This window comes from Neoarthrinium moseri (assembly GCF_022829205.1).
Source record: "Neoarthrinium moseri strain CBS 164.80 chromosome Unknown scaffold141_Wmoseri_CBS_16480, whole genome shotgun sequence".
NCBI classification, from domain to species: Eukaryota; Fungi; Ascomycota; class Sordariomycetes; order Amphisphaeriales; family Apiosporaceae; genus Neoarthrinium; species Neoarthrinium moseri.
Genome location: NW_026055255.1, coordinates 17,170 through 31,161, shown reverse-complemented (window position 1 = coordinate 31,161; position 13,992 = coordinate 17,170). Strand labels below are relative to the sequence as shown.

At 55.0% G+C, this 13,992-nt stretch overlaps 4 protein-coding genes across 4 annotated transcripts; 1 reads left to right on the top strand and 3 right to left on the bottom strand.

The window, feature by feature from the left end:
* Positions 1-1,185: 1,185 nt before the first annotated feature.
* On the top strand, positions 1,186-1,621 carry JN550_013801 (uncharacterized protein; the record flags this gene model as incomplete). The annotated part of the gene is made up of 2 exons (XM_049312428.1): positions 1,186-1,415; positions 1,492-1,621. The coding sequence occupies 2 exons, from the start codon at positions 1,186-1,188 to the stop codon at positions 1,619-1,621; spliced, it is 360 nt and encodes a 119-aa protein (XP_049164238.1).
* Positions 1,622-5,965: 4,344 nt separating this feature from the next.
* JN550_013800 (uncharacterized protein) lies at positions 5,966-6,849 on the bottom strand (the record flags this gene model as incomplete). The annotated part of the gene is made up of 5 exons (XM_049312427.1): positions 5,966-6,073; positions 6,197-6,304; positions 6,372-6,440; positions 6,533-6,615; positions 6,807-6,849. 5 exons carry the CDS (start codon positions 6,847-6,849, stop codon positions 5,966-5,968), a joined length of 411 nt encoding a protein of 136 aa, XP_049164237.1.
* A 1,378-nt stretch (positions 6,850-8,227) lies between these two features.
* Positions 8,228-9,361, bottom strand: JN550_013799 (uncharacterized protein; the record flags this gene model as incomplete). Its single annotated transcript, XM_049312426.1, has 3 exons — positions 8,228-8,990; positions 9,044-9,190; positions 9,243-9,361. The coding sequence occupies 3 exons, from the start codon at positions 9,359-9,361 to the stop codon at positions 8,228-8,230; spliced, it is 1,029 nt and encodes a 342-aa protein (XP_049164236.1).
* A 1,492-nt stretch (positions 9,362-10,853) lies between these two features.
* Positions 10,854-13,355, bottom strand: JN550_013798 (uncharacterized protein; the record flags this gene model as incomplete). Its single annotated transcript, XM_049312425.1, has 3 exons — positions 10,854-11,431; positions 11,483-12,991; positions 13,055-13,355. The coding sequence occupies 3 exons, from the start codon at positions 13,353-13,355 to the stop codon at positions 10,854-10,856; spliced, it is 2,388 nt and encodes a 795-aa protein (XP_049164235.1).
* Positions 13,356-13,992: the final 637 nt, after the last annotated feature.

Below are 13,992 nucleotides of genomic sequence, written 5' to 3'. Positions count from 1 at the left end.
CATATTTCCGTGGGTCGTGTATTAAGCGCATGGTAGATATATATTGTGCACTCTGTTGCTGGCCTCCGTTATTCGATTAGAAAGGAATGAAGTTGCTTCTCTAGTCACTAGCTATGCCCGCAATGAATGGGCCTTTGGGTGTGCCAAAATATTCAGCTGGGATAAGCTGCTGTCTCGTACCGTGTGGCGTTTGTTGCAGGGTAATAATCATGAAAGATGAATGGAGTACAGTGATCCCAGTCTTGTGGGTGCTTTGGGATAATACATATACTAAATGAGACTCGAAATGAGCCAGTTGTCTTCCCATGTCCTCCATCTTTATTCACAAGATTATTCCATAGCCAAAAACCTGTGGACTATGGAATAAACCTGTGGAATAATCATCCGAACCAGGCAGGTACCGCAAGACCTTTGGGATGCGCCAAACTCCCAGGTGGAGTAATCCGTCCTGTTAAATATCCTTACAATTATTCTAAATGCGACCGTCCGATCTTAAGAAGGCAGTAAGTAGCATCTCAAGTACGCATCATTGCGGTTTTATCAATTCCCATAGCTGTTAGGATTCCCGAGCGAGGAGCCTGTGGGGAGGAATATGCCATGGACCAATGACTGTGACCTATACGGACTACTCTGACACGGAATATGAGTACCGAGGAGGTAGGTATACGGCAACGAGTTCGTAACAAGGATTGCCTAGTAACACTAGAAGACTGTGGCGGGACCACATGAAGCAGAGGATAGAGGCCAGTGGGAAGCAAGCGCATCTTGAAGAGACGCAAAGTCCCTAGTTATTGGACATATTGATCAAACTCTTATTCTGTCCGGTTTCTTACGAACGTTGTGCCTTGGGGTCAGTAACGGAAATCCGCCCAGTGACCTATTGTAACGCCTTAATAGGACCTGTCGACTGGCAAGCCGTCCCACAGCTGCTGGTGTTGCCATCAGCTGGCATTGATCCGCTTATCCATCTCGAGATAAGAAAAAACCCCACCAAAAAGTTTGAGAGGGTCACGGCCGACACCCAACCCCCAGCCGACAGCCAGATCAGCATTGCACATCACATCTTCTGCGGAAGCAATCGCCTTCTCACACATCTCCATTCACAACCCCAATCTTCCTCGCGACTTCGGCCGCCCTCAGCCTTCCAACAACAGCACCTGTCGTCCGCACAACACGTCTTTCATCATGGGAGTCGGCAACAAGCGCACCCTGACCAAAACCCGTCGCCATACACGGGACCTCGACCAGATCAAGGCCGACCTGCTCTCGCCCAAACATCTGTCGCAGTGGAAGGAGACGAAGGCGACGGAGGACCTGCCGGGCCTGGGAAAGTGGTACTGCACGGAGTGTGCCAAGTGGTTTGACACCGAGTCAAGTATGGTCCTGCACCAGAAGGGCAAGCCCCACAAGAGAAGGTAAGCAAAGCAAACATGTTTACGGGCGAAGTCGTATGCTTCCATTGTATGCATGGCTAATTTTTATCGCGCTCAGAGTCAAGCAGCTGAAGGAGGAGCCCTATACCCAGAAGGAGGCCGAGGCGGCGGCGGGCTTGACTACCAACAACGTAGGCCCCAGTCGAACCACTGCCGGAGGGGACGACGATATGGCCATGGCAACTTGAGTTTCACTACGACCTTCCTCCCAATCTGCGTTCTCACTATCCCCACCCTACGAACCAACCGCATCTCTTCGCCAGGCCTGCCTTCCACGAAACCAGGGTCAGAGATGGCAATTGATCTGACACCTGGAATCTGGAGCCGAGACGTACGGGTCTCGATCTGGGTCATCCCTCGGAAATACCCGTTTATTAGGGCTAGCAGCGAGGAACATGTGTTGGCCCGAAACACATGGACGCCATTTGATTGAACTCGAGCGTACGAAGATCAAAGAACACCAGGGGATGCACTTTCTAGGCACCTAGGGCGGCAGTAGAGCTGTTCATCGGATACCACGTACCCTTGGCTTAACTAGGCCGCTTGCCCTACCGCGGCCCGTGCCTGCACGACCTCGGGTGGTGCCTCGCGGGGCGGAAGGCAGACGGGATTGTCTTGTCTCTGGCGTTGCAAACTTTTTTGGCGTTGGCTTGGAAGCAGTCGAGGGGTTCTCGACAAAGGAGAAGTCGGTAGTCCTAGACACAGCGATTAATTAGATACCCAAGCTGGGGAGAGCCTGGTTGATAGGGACCCAGCTTACATGAATGTATTCTCGCCGTCAAGATCAGCACGTTCTGTACTCCGTGACCTCACTTAAGACCCGGGAGGACTCGGTCAGCACATGGATTTTCGCGTCCTGGGCGAAGGGAGCCAACGTACCTGGCGCCTCGGCCTGTTCCTCACTCTGCTTCTGTTTCGCCCGACGGAAAGACTCGGCAATGGGGCCCTGTTCTCTTGTTTCAGCAGGCCGATGTTTCTTGCAGTCGTGGTGGAGGCAAAGCGTGGCGTAGCCCCGGCAGCCGTACCTCGGGAAAGTCAACACAGAAGGCATTCATGTTCAGGCCGTACAGGAAGCTGGCGAAGCTCTCGCTGAACCTGGACAAGCTCTCGTGCATCAGCTGGAAGTGCATCATGTTGGCCTCGAGGTCGGCGACAGCGTCGGACAGCTCGGCAAAGGCGGGCTCGAAGGTGTTGAGCGGGAAGGGCTCGGCGCCGTCGACGGAGCGCTGGGCCGACTCGCGGAAGGAGGAGCGCGACGAGGGGCGGAGCGGCGTCGTGGGACGCGACATGCTGCGGGTGCGCGAGTTGGAGCGCTTGCCGCTGTCTTGGGGGTCGGTGCCTGACATGGTCTGCTGGCTGTCTGAGTAGGCACGGGGCGAGGTGTCGTTCGTGGACGGCGCGCCCTTGTGTTGTGTGTATGTGTATGTGGATGTGTGACTTGGGTGGTGAGGAGGCGTCGGTGTGTTCGTCCTTGGATTGACACCAGCCCGGCCTCTTGAGGTTGAGGTCACAGCTCCCGTCACGGGTAGCTTAACCTTGGCCTGGGGAATTCCAGGCGGCTTGCTGTTGGCGGGGTCTGCGCCCGGGAATCTGGAAGCTTTCAGGGCTTCGGCCTTGTCAACAGGGGGCCCGCCCAGGGGACAGGCTCAGGGCCAAAGGGCGCCCATGGCGGGGTCAGCCCGCGGCCCAGCGGTGGGTAAGTTGGTAACTTACGTAGGTGGTGGTGGGTGGCTGTTGGCTGGTGGTCATTGGGGACCTTGGATGTACATAGCAGGCCTGGTAGGTTAAGTCAGTAGGTAGGTTAGTTAATGGCCCGGCCTGGCATGCGAAATCCTGCAGGTGGGCAGGGGGCAGCCCATCCCACCCGCGCGAATCCGGCACCTGCGGAGATGAGATGTGGGAGACGTTGGGCTTGGGGCCCGATGACGACGGTAGGCCATCCTGCCACCTGCTGCTCAGCCCTCCTTGGCGGCCTTGGACTCTGCGAGCCGCCCTCGTGAGCTGGACGACACGAACACGTCCTCGAGAGCAATTCCAAGTGCCCGTTCCTCAGCTGCGCTTCTGTTGTGAGTTCCCGTCCGGTCGAAGTATAGACAGTCCCCGTCGCACTTCGTAATTCACACACACACATCCATAGTCGGCTTCTGTCAATGACGGGGCAGCAGGCAGACCGGCCTTAATACCAACTAGCTAGCTCAGCTTGACTAATAAGTAGAGAGCACACGACACGGCACGGCACGACACGACACGACACCGAATATCCGCAGCCCCAACATTCCTTTTCTGCCATTGTCGGTCTCTGTCATTCCTCTCTTCCCCCCTCTATCCCGACAGCCCGGCGTTTCGAGGTGCCCTTCTATCCTCTTGCGCTTCGTCGAGCCGTCACTGCCGCCGCTGCATAAGAGCGCATCACTTGTTGCGCCGCACAGCCTACTCGACCCAGCCCGGGTCTTCGGACTTATGAGAACTGCTTCGCGCCTAATCCTTCGAGCACCTCTGCCGTCCTGTGCAGCAAAGTCAACCCTGAGAGCTTCTCGCGTCCACAGCCTCGGTCGCAGTCCATTGCCCCTCTCGGCGCTCCCTGCCGTCGCTCCTTGTCGCACTCTCCTCCGGCGCAATCTGACCACGGGTCTCAACCGCTCCCGTCCGACGCTGCGGCCCACCACTGCGCTTACTTGTCGCAACACCCTCCAGGGCTCTTCTGCTTTGCTCTTGTATATACTGCCCCTCGCTATAGGCGCATTTGCTGTGTACGGCGCGGCATCCTACTGGAATACTTCCACCGAGCCCTCTGAACGAGTACACCACGCTGACCTCGAAGAACCTGCCGTGGAAGGCTTCGACTTTGAAGCAATGGATACCCTCCCCGGTCGCCTGGGGAACCTGACCCCCGAGCAGGAGGAGAAGCTTTTCGAGCTGTGGAAGCTGATCTTCCAGATTTGCGCGGTGGAGGATGAGGATGGCGGCGAGGCCGTCGCCGCCGACGAGGCACCTGCCCCTCTGCAGAGCCGGACCTCGACCGCCGGCTCGGAAAAGCCCAAGAAGAAGCGCTTGGGACTGTTCAAGAAGAAGGACAAGAAGGACAAGGAGAACACCCCCGAGAAGGCCGCGGCACTGGACGGACTTAAGGAGAACGACCCAGATGACAAGTTCGGCCACAACAAGGTCTTCCAAGAGACGCTGGCCAACCGCACACCTGCCAGCATCCGAGACGCGCTATGGACCATGGTCAAGATGGACCACCCGGACCAGCTGGTGCTGCGCTTTCTGCGCGCGAGGAAGTGGGATGTGCAGAAGGCTCTGGTGATGCTCGTCTCCACCATGAAATGGAGACAGGATGCCAAGGTCGACGACGACATCATGCTGAATGGCGAGGAGCACTTCCTCCTGCAGGAGCAGCAGGGCGCCACGGAGAAGGACAAGAAGTTCGCCAAGGACTTCTTGGACCAGATGCGACTCGGCAAGAGTTTCTCGTACGGCATCGACAAGGAAGGCAGACCCACCACTGTCGTGAGGGCGCGCCTGCACAAGGCCGGAGACCAGTCTGAGGAAAGCTTGGAGCGGTACACTGTGTACCTCATCGAGACGAATCGCATGCTGCTCTCGGCTCCGGTCGACACCGGCACCGTCATTTTCGACATGACGGGTTTCAGCATGGCCAACATGGACTACACCCCGGTCAAGTTCATGATCCAATGTTTCGAAGCGAACTATCCCGAAAGTCTAGGCGTTGTCCTTGTCCACAAGGCGCCATGGGTTTTTCAGGGTGAGTCAATCCCGACATCTTCCCACTGCCTGTAATCCCGTGCTAAGCTGTTCATAGGTATCTGGAAGATTATCCGGGGCTGGCTGGACCCCGTGGTGGCGAGCAAGGTTCACTTCACCAATAACGTCAAGGACATGTCCGAGTTCATCACCCCCAACCGGATACCCAAGGAGCTGGAAGGCGATGACCCGTGGGCGTACGAGTACGTCGAGCCTGTTGTTGGCGAGAACCCGAAACTCAAGGACACGGCCACCCGGGACAAGCTGCTTGGAGAGCGCGAAGTGCTGTACGACCAGTACGAGCAGAAGACCCACCAGTGGTTCAAGGAGAAGGACGCCGAGAAGCGTGCTTCTATCAAGGCAGAGCGCAACAGGGTGGCCAAAAAGCTGAAGGATGGGTACTGGATACTGGATCCCTACGTCCGGTCACGATCGCTGTATGATAGAGTTGGAATCCTCAACGAGGGCGGCAAGCTAGAGTATCACGTGTGGAATAAGAGCGCGCCTACAAACGGCGTCGCCGCCGCAACCGCGTCCGCCCCTGCAGTCGTCGAAACGGCAGCGGATGATGTGGATTAGGGGTTTCCTAGCTCCAGTAGAGATAGGCTCTGAAAATACCAGACGAAAAACAGTTTCAACCCCGCCTGCTGTTGATTCACTGACAAACGGCCCAAGTAAGTCCGATGTGATAAAGCAACATTCCGTGGTTATGTCGCCTTCTGACAATTGCTCCACGCTTGCAACCTCACTTCGGTCCGAGTCGTTATCTACATCTTGGCCTTGAGTTCCTCAGACAATTTCTTCAGAGCATCCATGTCCGGCTTCGTCGTGGGCCAGCCAATACCAAGTCCCTCTGTCTCGTTGGGCTTAGGGATCTATAAAAAAGACGGTGTTTAGTAAGAGCGACCGACTGTCGACTCATGAGAGGCATTGGAAGTACTGACAGCAGTGAAAGGAGGCTACGGGATGACGGCGCGGTAACGGGAGGAACAACTTACGAAGTGGAAGTGCACGTGGTCGACAACCTGGTGTGCGATCCGGCCGTTGTTCTGGAGGATGTTATAGTCTGTGGCACCTGACGCGTTGGCGATCTTCTTGGCTACGGGCTATAACACGCAAGGTCAGTGTACGGATCATTGGGGGCGAATATGGGAGGAAGGGCAGTCGACGTACCAAGATTTCACCGAGGTGGTCGTCGGGAATGTCCAGCAGCTTTGCGCCGTGGTACTTGGGGATCACAAGCTATAGTCAGTTTGCCACGTCAGCCGCGCTGCTTTCTTATGTATTTCTGACGGAACTGTGTCTCCTCGTGTTGGATGTTCGAAGATACTCACAGCATGACCCTTGCTTAACGGGCCGACGTCCAAGAAGGCGAGCGTCTTGTCGCTCTCAAAGAGCTTCAGGCTGGGGATCTCGCCTGGAACGGATTCATCGTTAGCCTCGAGCCCAGGCTAGCAGGACAACCAGCGGCATATGGAAACAAAATCGAGTAGCACAAGAAGTTGCCGCATACGGCACACCGTCCCGCGGCAACCTTGATGTCCAGCCCGCAGCTTGAGCCTCATATCCCGGGTACTATGCGGTTTAGCATCGAGCTGTGGGACTTACCCTTGATGATCTTGCAGAATATGCAGGCGGCGTTGCTGGCCATTGTGCTTGGATCAAAGACGATGAGACGGCCTGGGGGATTTCAATGGGTCAAATAGCGAGAAGAGGTGTAAGTAGAGCTTTGGGTGAGTCCTGGATGGGTAATGTAACTGTTTGGGGACCGGCATCTGACGACGCCCGAAACTCGGGATCCTGGGGACGCGCCAACGGAGGGGCAGGAGGGGAGTTTGAGCACGGGCCACATCCGCCGGTTTGCATACCTAACTTACAGTAGACACGGTCGTCGACGCAGCGGGGAAGACTCCGGCCGCTCTATAGGGGACCATGATGTCTGCTTAGGGCGCGTGTCCTGAACGAAGGTAGCATATTTTTGTGAATAACCCATTCTCGGGATGCGTACTATTTGGTAGCACCATCAGCCTGTCTCCAGTTGACCAGGCCTGGAACGTAGACCGTCACATACGTCATGGCACAGTCGTGGACTACTCCATTGGGGTACTCGCAAGAGACCATGGGGGGATCGTGGCGTGAGTTGATGCTAGCCCTATGCCGTTAGCTGGGAAACGAAGGCTAATTGAGCGCATGAGACGGTCACTCCAACCCCTTGTGATAAAAGACGAGATGATGTGAGGGTGTCAAATTGCGTCCCTTGGGTTGTCCCGCAGGTGAAAATGGTGAGGCTTCCCACTTCACCGTACAGGACCAGATATCTTAGTTATAACCTCAGTTGAACGTCACCAGGGTAACCCAATGAGTCTGTTTCGTTAGGCATCATACCTGTAAGAAGAAATGTGACGGTATTACTATTTTATGTTCACCCGGATACCTTCACACGCTGGACTAAGTGGTATCTGGCATCCATATTTGTCCCACGCAACAACAGACTAAGGTGAAGCTAACCACCATGACGTTATTCCCATCAAAGCAGTGTATTATTGAGCATAGCTGACGCCCTAATGGATCTGTATATCGTCTTCCTATTGGTGGGGGATTACGTTTGTTTCCCTACTGAGGCGGGCTATTTTCCTCGTCTCAAGGTACCGCGGGCGTTGAGGGGGGGCTGTTTGAGGTTACGCTGCCTAATTTGGCTTCCAGAATGCAACGCACTGCACCATGTTTGGAAGTTTTTCCCTCCATGAATGGTACAATCGGTTGAGACATAACACTAACATCACACTAGGTAGGAATGACAACTGAAGACCTTGGAAATGGCGCTCTGGTTCGGGGATATCTTTCTTGCAATAAACGGAAATCTATCAGAATGATCAAACCCTACAAAATATACAATATGGTCTAATAAGGCAAACAAGGTTGGTGCACCCGAAACTCCCCTACTGATACATGGGTATACATGCCGCCAACTATATATGTCGTCATTGACAATCTTCGCCGTGTCTCTGTCATCCCATACTCTGTTATCTTCACACGACGGTGTCTGGTGTCGAAGCCATACCTGACATGGACTTTGGCTCCCCCGTCGCACTTTCGTCCCAAAACCGACTCTTCTTGTCATTCCCCTTGATCATACCGTAGATGTCAAACGGGTCGAGGAGCGTCGCGAAGAAGTTTCGCTCCTGCTTGTACCCAGGACCCATGATCTCGGTGACGCCGTCCTTGGCCAGATAGACTTTGGTGCTTTTGGGCAGCCACCGGCGAGGATGGCGCACGTTGAGCAGGACCGAGTTCAGCAGCATGAGAGTCCCCTCAAAGACGTAGAAAAACCACTCGTAGCGGATGATGGGGCTCATGAGCTGCGGGTCGAAATTGGGATCCCAGAAGTTCACGTTGGCGAGGTCAAAGTATTCGACGATGCGGTAGATAGTGCGCACGCCGATCAGGGAGGTGCTGATGTACAACGTCGTCATTGCGCTGTTGACCTTCGGTGAGTTGATACCGTTCCGCCGGCACTTGAGTTGAAAGTAGGTCGCGAGTGTCACGAAAAGTATGAGCACGACAAGCTGCATGATGAGCGCTGCCTGGAGCAGTGCCTTTCCCATGTTGCGTTTCTCTTCCGGCAGAGACTGGTTCGAGATATAGGCAGCACCGTTGCCATTTAGCGCTTCAATCACCATTGAGATGGCAGCGAAGGTTGTGAGCACACGGCCGGGGTGGATGGGCGAGTGGTAAGGGACGAAGTACAGGATCCGACCGAGGACATAGTAATTCCCGAGTTCATACAGCGGGCTGTTCTATGTGTCAGAAGCGGGTGCGTGTTGAGGAGAGGGCCATGGACTTACGGGGCAGCGTACACCAAGCAGATGCTGACAATGTACTTGATGAGATCGGTATAGTCGAATGCTCCTAGCTCTCTGACGATGAATCCGGCTAGGAAGAGAGTGGGACAGAAAACGTATAAGCCTGTTAGCCGCCAGCATTTATAGTGCCTGGAGGTGATTAGTGAAGAGGATCATGGAGTCGAGAGTGCCCACCACTTACACGGTCTGCCATGCATGTACAGCTCCTGATACCAGGAATGCTACCGCGAAGAAGACCGGTGCTCCTTTGTTCGGCGCATAGAACCAGACGCTATCTTGCACGTACTTGCCGTCCTCCATGGTCTTCGTGCTGCGGCTCCTCAAGTCGACTGCAATAGATCCAGAGATAGTGGAAGCGTCCCTAGGTCTTTGAAAGTACAGAAAACAGCCTAGCGAAGTGATAGTGATTTTTTGCTTCTAGTGGTGGTCAAGAGATGAGATGAGCGTCCTCTTGTCCTTATATAAAGCTCCATTCCAGCCAACAACACGGGCGATCGTCCTTGTTCCAGAATCGCATCCCCTTCCACTCCCACGGAAGCCTCAGCCTTGCACATTGGGACCAATCGCATTGCTTTGGTCAATACGACAAGAGCACAGCGGCGCGGAAAACACTAGTCACTATGATCGCATACCAAAGGTGTCCAATCATCAATGGCGCGAGAATCGACTTGCTTGCGGCTTACCTACCTGTCCGACAGCTTGGGCGCCAGTGCCCGAATAGGAAATCAGATGTACCAGGTACGGTCTCTTTCCTCAAGGGGACGCACGGCGGCCGCTGGAGGTGTTCAGCCAAAGGTATTGATCTGCTGCCTGTTCGGGTTAGAAATCTGCACATAGCATCGTGGCTGAGTCCGAGAATCGCTGTGCACATTGATGAGTAGCTGGGCAATTCGGAGTAATCATGCGCCGCAATAGTCACCCATGCATGTCGGGATTACCTACCTCAGCGGACACGCCGTATTCCTCGCATTCAAGTTTAGCGCTGAAGCTGCAGCTAACCGACGTCGAAACTGGCACGAGGCAGATTGGGTGGCTTGAGCCAACTAAGCCTATCCAGCCATGGCAATGTTAATTGGGATATCGTGAGGCACGTCAATCTGAAGTCAAGTCATGACAGCCTACATAGCCCCGTGATACACCACTGAGTAGCTGGTAGGGTGCGGCACAGACTGCCTCGTGCCTTGTTGGCCAGCGTGCTAAGGCACGAGTTCCGTTAGGTTGGCACGCAAAACCATTACCGTAGATGACACGAATTGAATGCCAGGTTGGAAGACTGGGCATCCCCCATTGCTTAACTTTCATATACTGTAGTGAGTGATATACGTCGAACATTGTCGAGTTCAATAGGTATGTCATAGAACTTAGTTTGGGATAAGCTATAGCTCATCAGTCACATTCCTTGTGCCTGGAAGTCGTTTCAGCGTCATGTGAAGCTTTGGATATGTCCAACTGGCATTTTGCCAGCCTCGTTATTACCTTGCCGACTATTTGTTTTCAGCAATTATTAGATCCTTACTATACGCAATGTGCAGTGACATTATCTGCGTCGTTATACATCGTGGGATAGCACCGCAGAAAGTAGGCCACCAAATCCAAATCCCAAGTACCCATGCCGTACCAAACGCCAGTCCAAAAGCAAAGGTGTTGACATGGCAATGCATCAGTGATGACTTCATCTAAACTCCGGAGCCATGCCATTAATAATAGTACAATGTCGTTTCGTTCAGTTCAATCATGGGTATATTTCATGCTCTTTGCTTCGCGCGAGATGCCGAAACGGGAGGTGTCAACTCTAGTCGACTTCCCAACTGCGATCATTCCCGTCGGCTCCATCACGGTTTTCCGGGCGAGTGGTGTCTTGACCATCAGAGAAGTTGGCCGTCATGTTCTGTCTTCGCGCGAATCGCCCGAGAGAAAATGTGTAGTCGTCGTCATCTTCCCACGTACTGAGCTCGTCATCGGAGTAGTCCCAGTGGACTGGGATGCTCTCCCCGCCCTCACCCAAGCCAAACACCAAGCCTCTCCATTCTCCGGCTGCGATCTTAGCAGCAACCTTGAGCATCAGGCTGACCAAGTGACTGGGAGGCGAGAGAAGTATCTCAACCGTCTTGTGGATGATAGCACTAGGGAGCTTGCGGACTAGCTCAAGTCGGCTTGGGCGTCGCCGCACCTGCGGTGAGAAAAGATTTGCGGCAGGCGGTAGGGGTGATAGCGCACGTCTGCTGATCGAAAGGTTATTTCCCTTCTGGCGATGTCTTGCTTGTAAGCGTTCTGGGAGAGCAGACGGATGAGACTCCGAGTCGGCAGGTAGTACGATGGTAGGACTGGAGGGCTTCGAGCTATGGGCAGGCGACGAAGGGTCTGGAGAATCTGAACCAAGAGTACGAATAGTAGCCCCTGCCGAACTAGGTACCAACGTACTGGCTGTGACTGGTGTTGCAGCAGAACCTGAAGCATCTCGTATGGATGACTGCCCTTTGCTAGGTATGATAATGTCCTCATGGGGGTACGGAAATGATGGGGGTGAAGGCGAAGAGGACGGCGGCGACGGTGGAAGCGGGGTGATTGGGCTATGCCAAGACTGCACGCTGTGGAAAGAGTCCATGGAACCAACGGGAGAGGTATCATCTGCCTTCAAGGATGGTTGCAATGGCGACGAAGATGGCTCTGCTACCGATGCCTCAACCAAGGGACCCTGGCTTGTCTTCGTTGGTGGTGAAGTTACAATGGTGAGCTGTAGGGGAAGGGTCACGGATCGACCGGCCAACATGCGGCTCATTCGCTTCTTCTTGAGATTGACAGTTCCAACGCTCCCGGCGCCTTCAAAAGATTGAGGCTCTGTCTCCTCTGCTCCAGGGGTGGTCTGTATCCCCACAACAGGATTATCTGGAGGTGGTGGTGTTGCTTCCTGGGTAGTCTTTACAAGAGAATCTCCAGTGGAGGTCACTGCACTCGGTATCGGCTGATCGCTTTCGACGCTGCTGGTCGGTACTTCTGGGTGAGCTACCGGCGCTTTAGCTCGATCGTGTTGTACAGGCGCGGGAGGTCCGCTGCCTACCGCCGGGCTTACCCGTGAAGGAGGTAGAATGCATGTTTTCGTAGCCTTTTCATTACTCGACGGAGATACCGTTGGTACGAGAGGGCTTGCCGTAGGTACCTCGTCAGCCGATTTGCTGGGCCGGTCAGCAGATGAAGTAGCTTGAGGCCTAGCCGGCTCGTCGGTGTGCGCTTCAACTTCCCGTGCTTGTGTGGAAAGTGGTTGTTGATCAGAAGCCTTGAGCCCAGAAAATATCTCGAGACCGCTCGCAACAGAATCAGGAGGACTCGTTTCTGCTTTAGTTGACGAAACCTCGGGAGTGGTCTCCTGACCTGCGCCGGCTTCCTGGGGTTCTTTTCTCGGATTGGCGCCTTCCAGGGGCTCGGTTTGACCAATCTCTTCAAAGCGAGGGGAATCATGTACGGTAGCTTGTAGCTCTGCAACCTCACCCTGATCCGCAACTTGCTCCACCGGGACGCTGGTGCGTTTTTTGTCGTTGGTGATCTTCCTTGAAGGTAAAGGCGGAGAGATATCCGATGAGAAGGCCGACGATATCAGGTTCTTCCCTTCGGCAGTCCAAGGCTTCTTCTTGACTGGCGTCTGTGGCCGTTCGGGCAGTGCGACTGTGAAGCTCCTCTGGAAAGGACATTCGGTCTTCTCGAACAGCAAGATGCTGTCAAGGACGTCGCGTAACACCAAGGCACGATGAGCATCCTCAGGATCAGATACCGGAACCTCGATCCTCCAGTACTGGGGCCGTCGGATCTGGAGAACGAAGCGACTGTTGGCTTCGTCGATACACCAGCACTGCGACTTCGGCAGTATGGGCTGCAGGGCTGAGCCGCAGCTCAGAAAGGCGACGGAGCCCGGGGCACGGTAGATACGAAATGGGCCTGGGTGAGGGTTTGGTCAGCAGTCGATTTCTTTCAGTGGCTCCCTTGGTAGTGCCGACTTACCAACTGCTATCGTCCGTTCCAGCTGGGTTGACGCGGGGAGAGAGCCGGGTTTGGGATCCTCGAACAGGGTCGCGCCGCCGTACGAAGGTCGTTGACTCGAGGTGAATGCGATGATCTTCACGGACGGGTGATTGTACAGAGTCTCGATCGACTCGTCACCTCCCTTTGGTCCGCTAGACGTGCCGGGTCGCGAGGATGTGGAGGATACGGAGAGCGACCTTCGGGGGGCGAAAGGCGCTGGCTCAGTCGCTACGCGCCGAGGAGCAGGGAATCGAGCCGTCGAGGAGCTCGCGGCCTCCATTGTCGCGCATTCTCCAGATGGCGGGACTGGTGAAGGAAACGAAGCGTAGGGCGCTACGAGGCCAGCATGGCGATGCTCCAAGCTTGTGCGGGCGAGAGGAGGTCAACTGGCCGGAGAGGCGAGAGGGAAAAGCTGACAGGTCGGGTGCGGGTGAGCTTGTCGGTGCTTAAAGGTCGTGGGTTCTGGGTCGGCGCAGGCGAGTCTGTGGCCCAGGCAAGGGATGGGGAGAGCCAGACCGACTGGGAAAGAAAATGGAAGCACCTGGGCACAGGCAGTCAGTCGCTTGTTGACTGCCCGCTATAGTGATATAAAGGCCGATGGTATAGTGATACAGTTTGCGACACACGGAAGCCTATCCCAGACAAGATCAGGAACAAGGCTTGCAGAATCGGGGGAGCTCGGACGAGCACACGGGGTGGCAGGGTGGGCGGCGGCTAGGGAACCCCGGTGATGATCTGGGGGGGTTTCCATTGAAGGCGAGTACATAGTACCGCCGTAGGGCCGGGGTGTTCGCTAAGAGCCGAGCTACTCCTGACCACTCCTACCGGCAGACTGCAACCTCGCCTCGTGAGCTGAATTGGCCAATCAACTCGAAACTGTGATTTCACTCGTAATAGGAGACATCTGGAGTGCGATG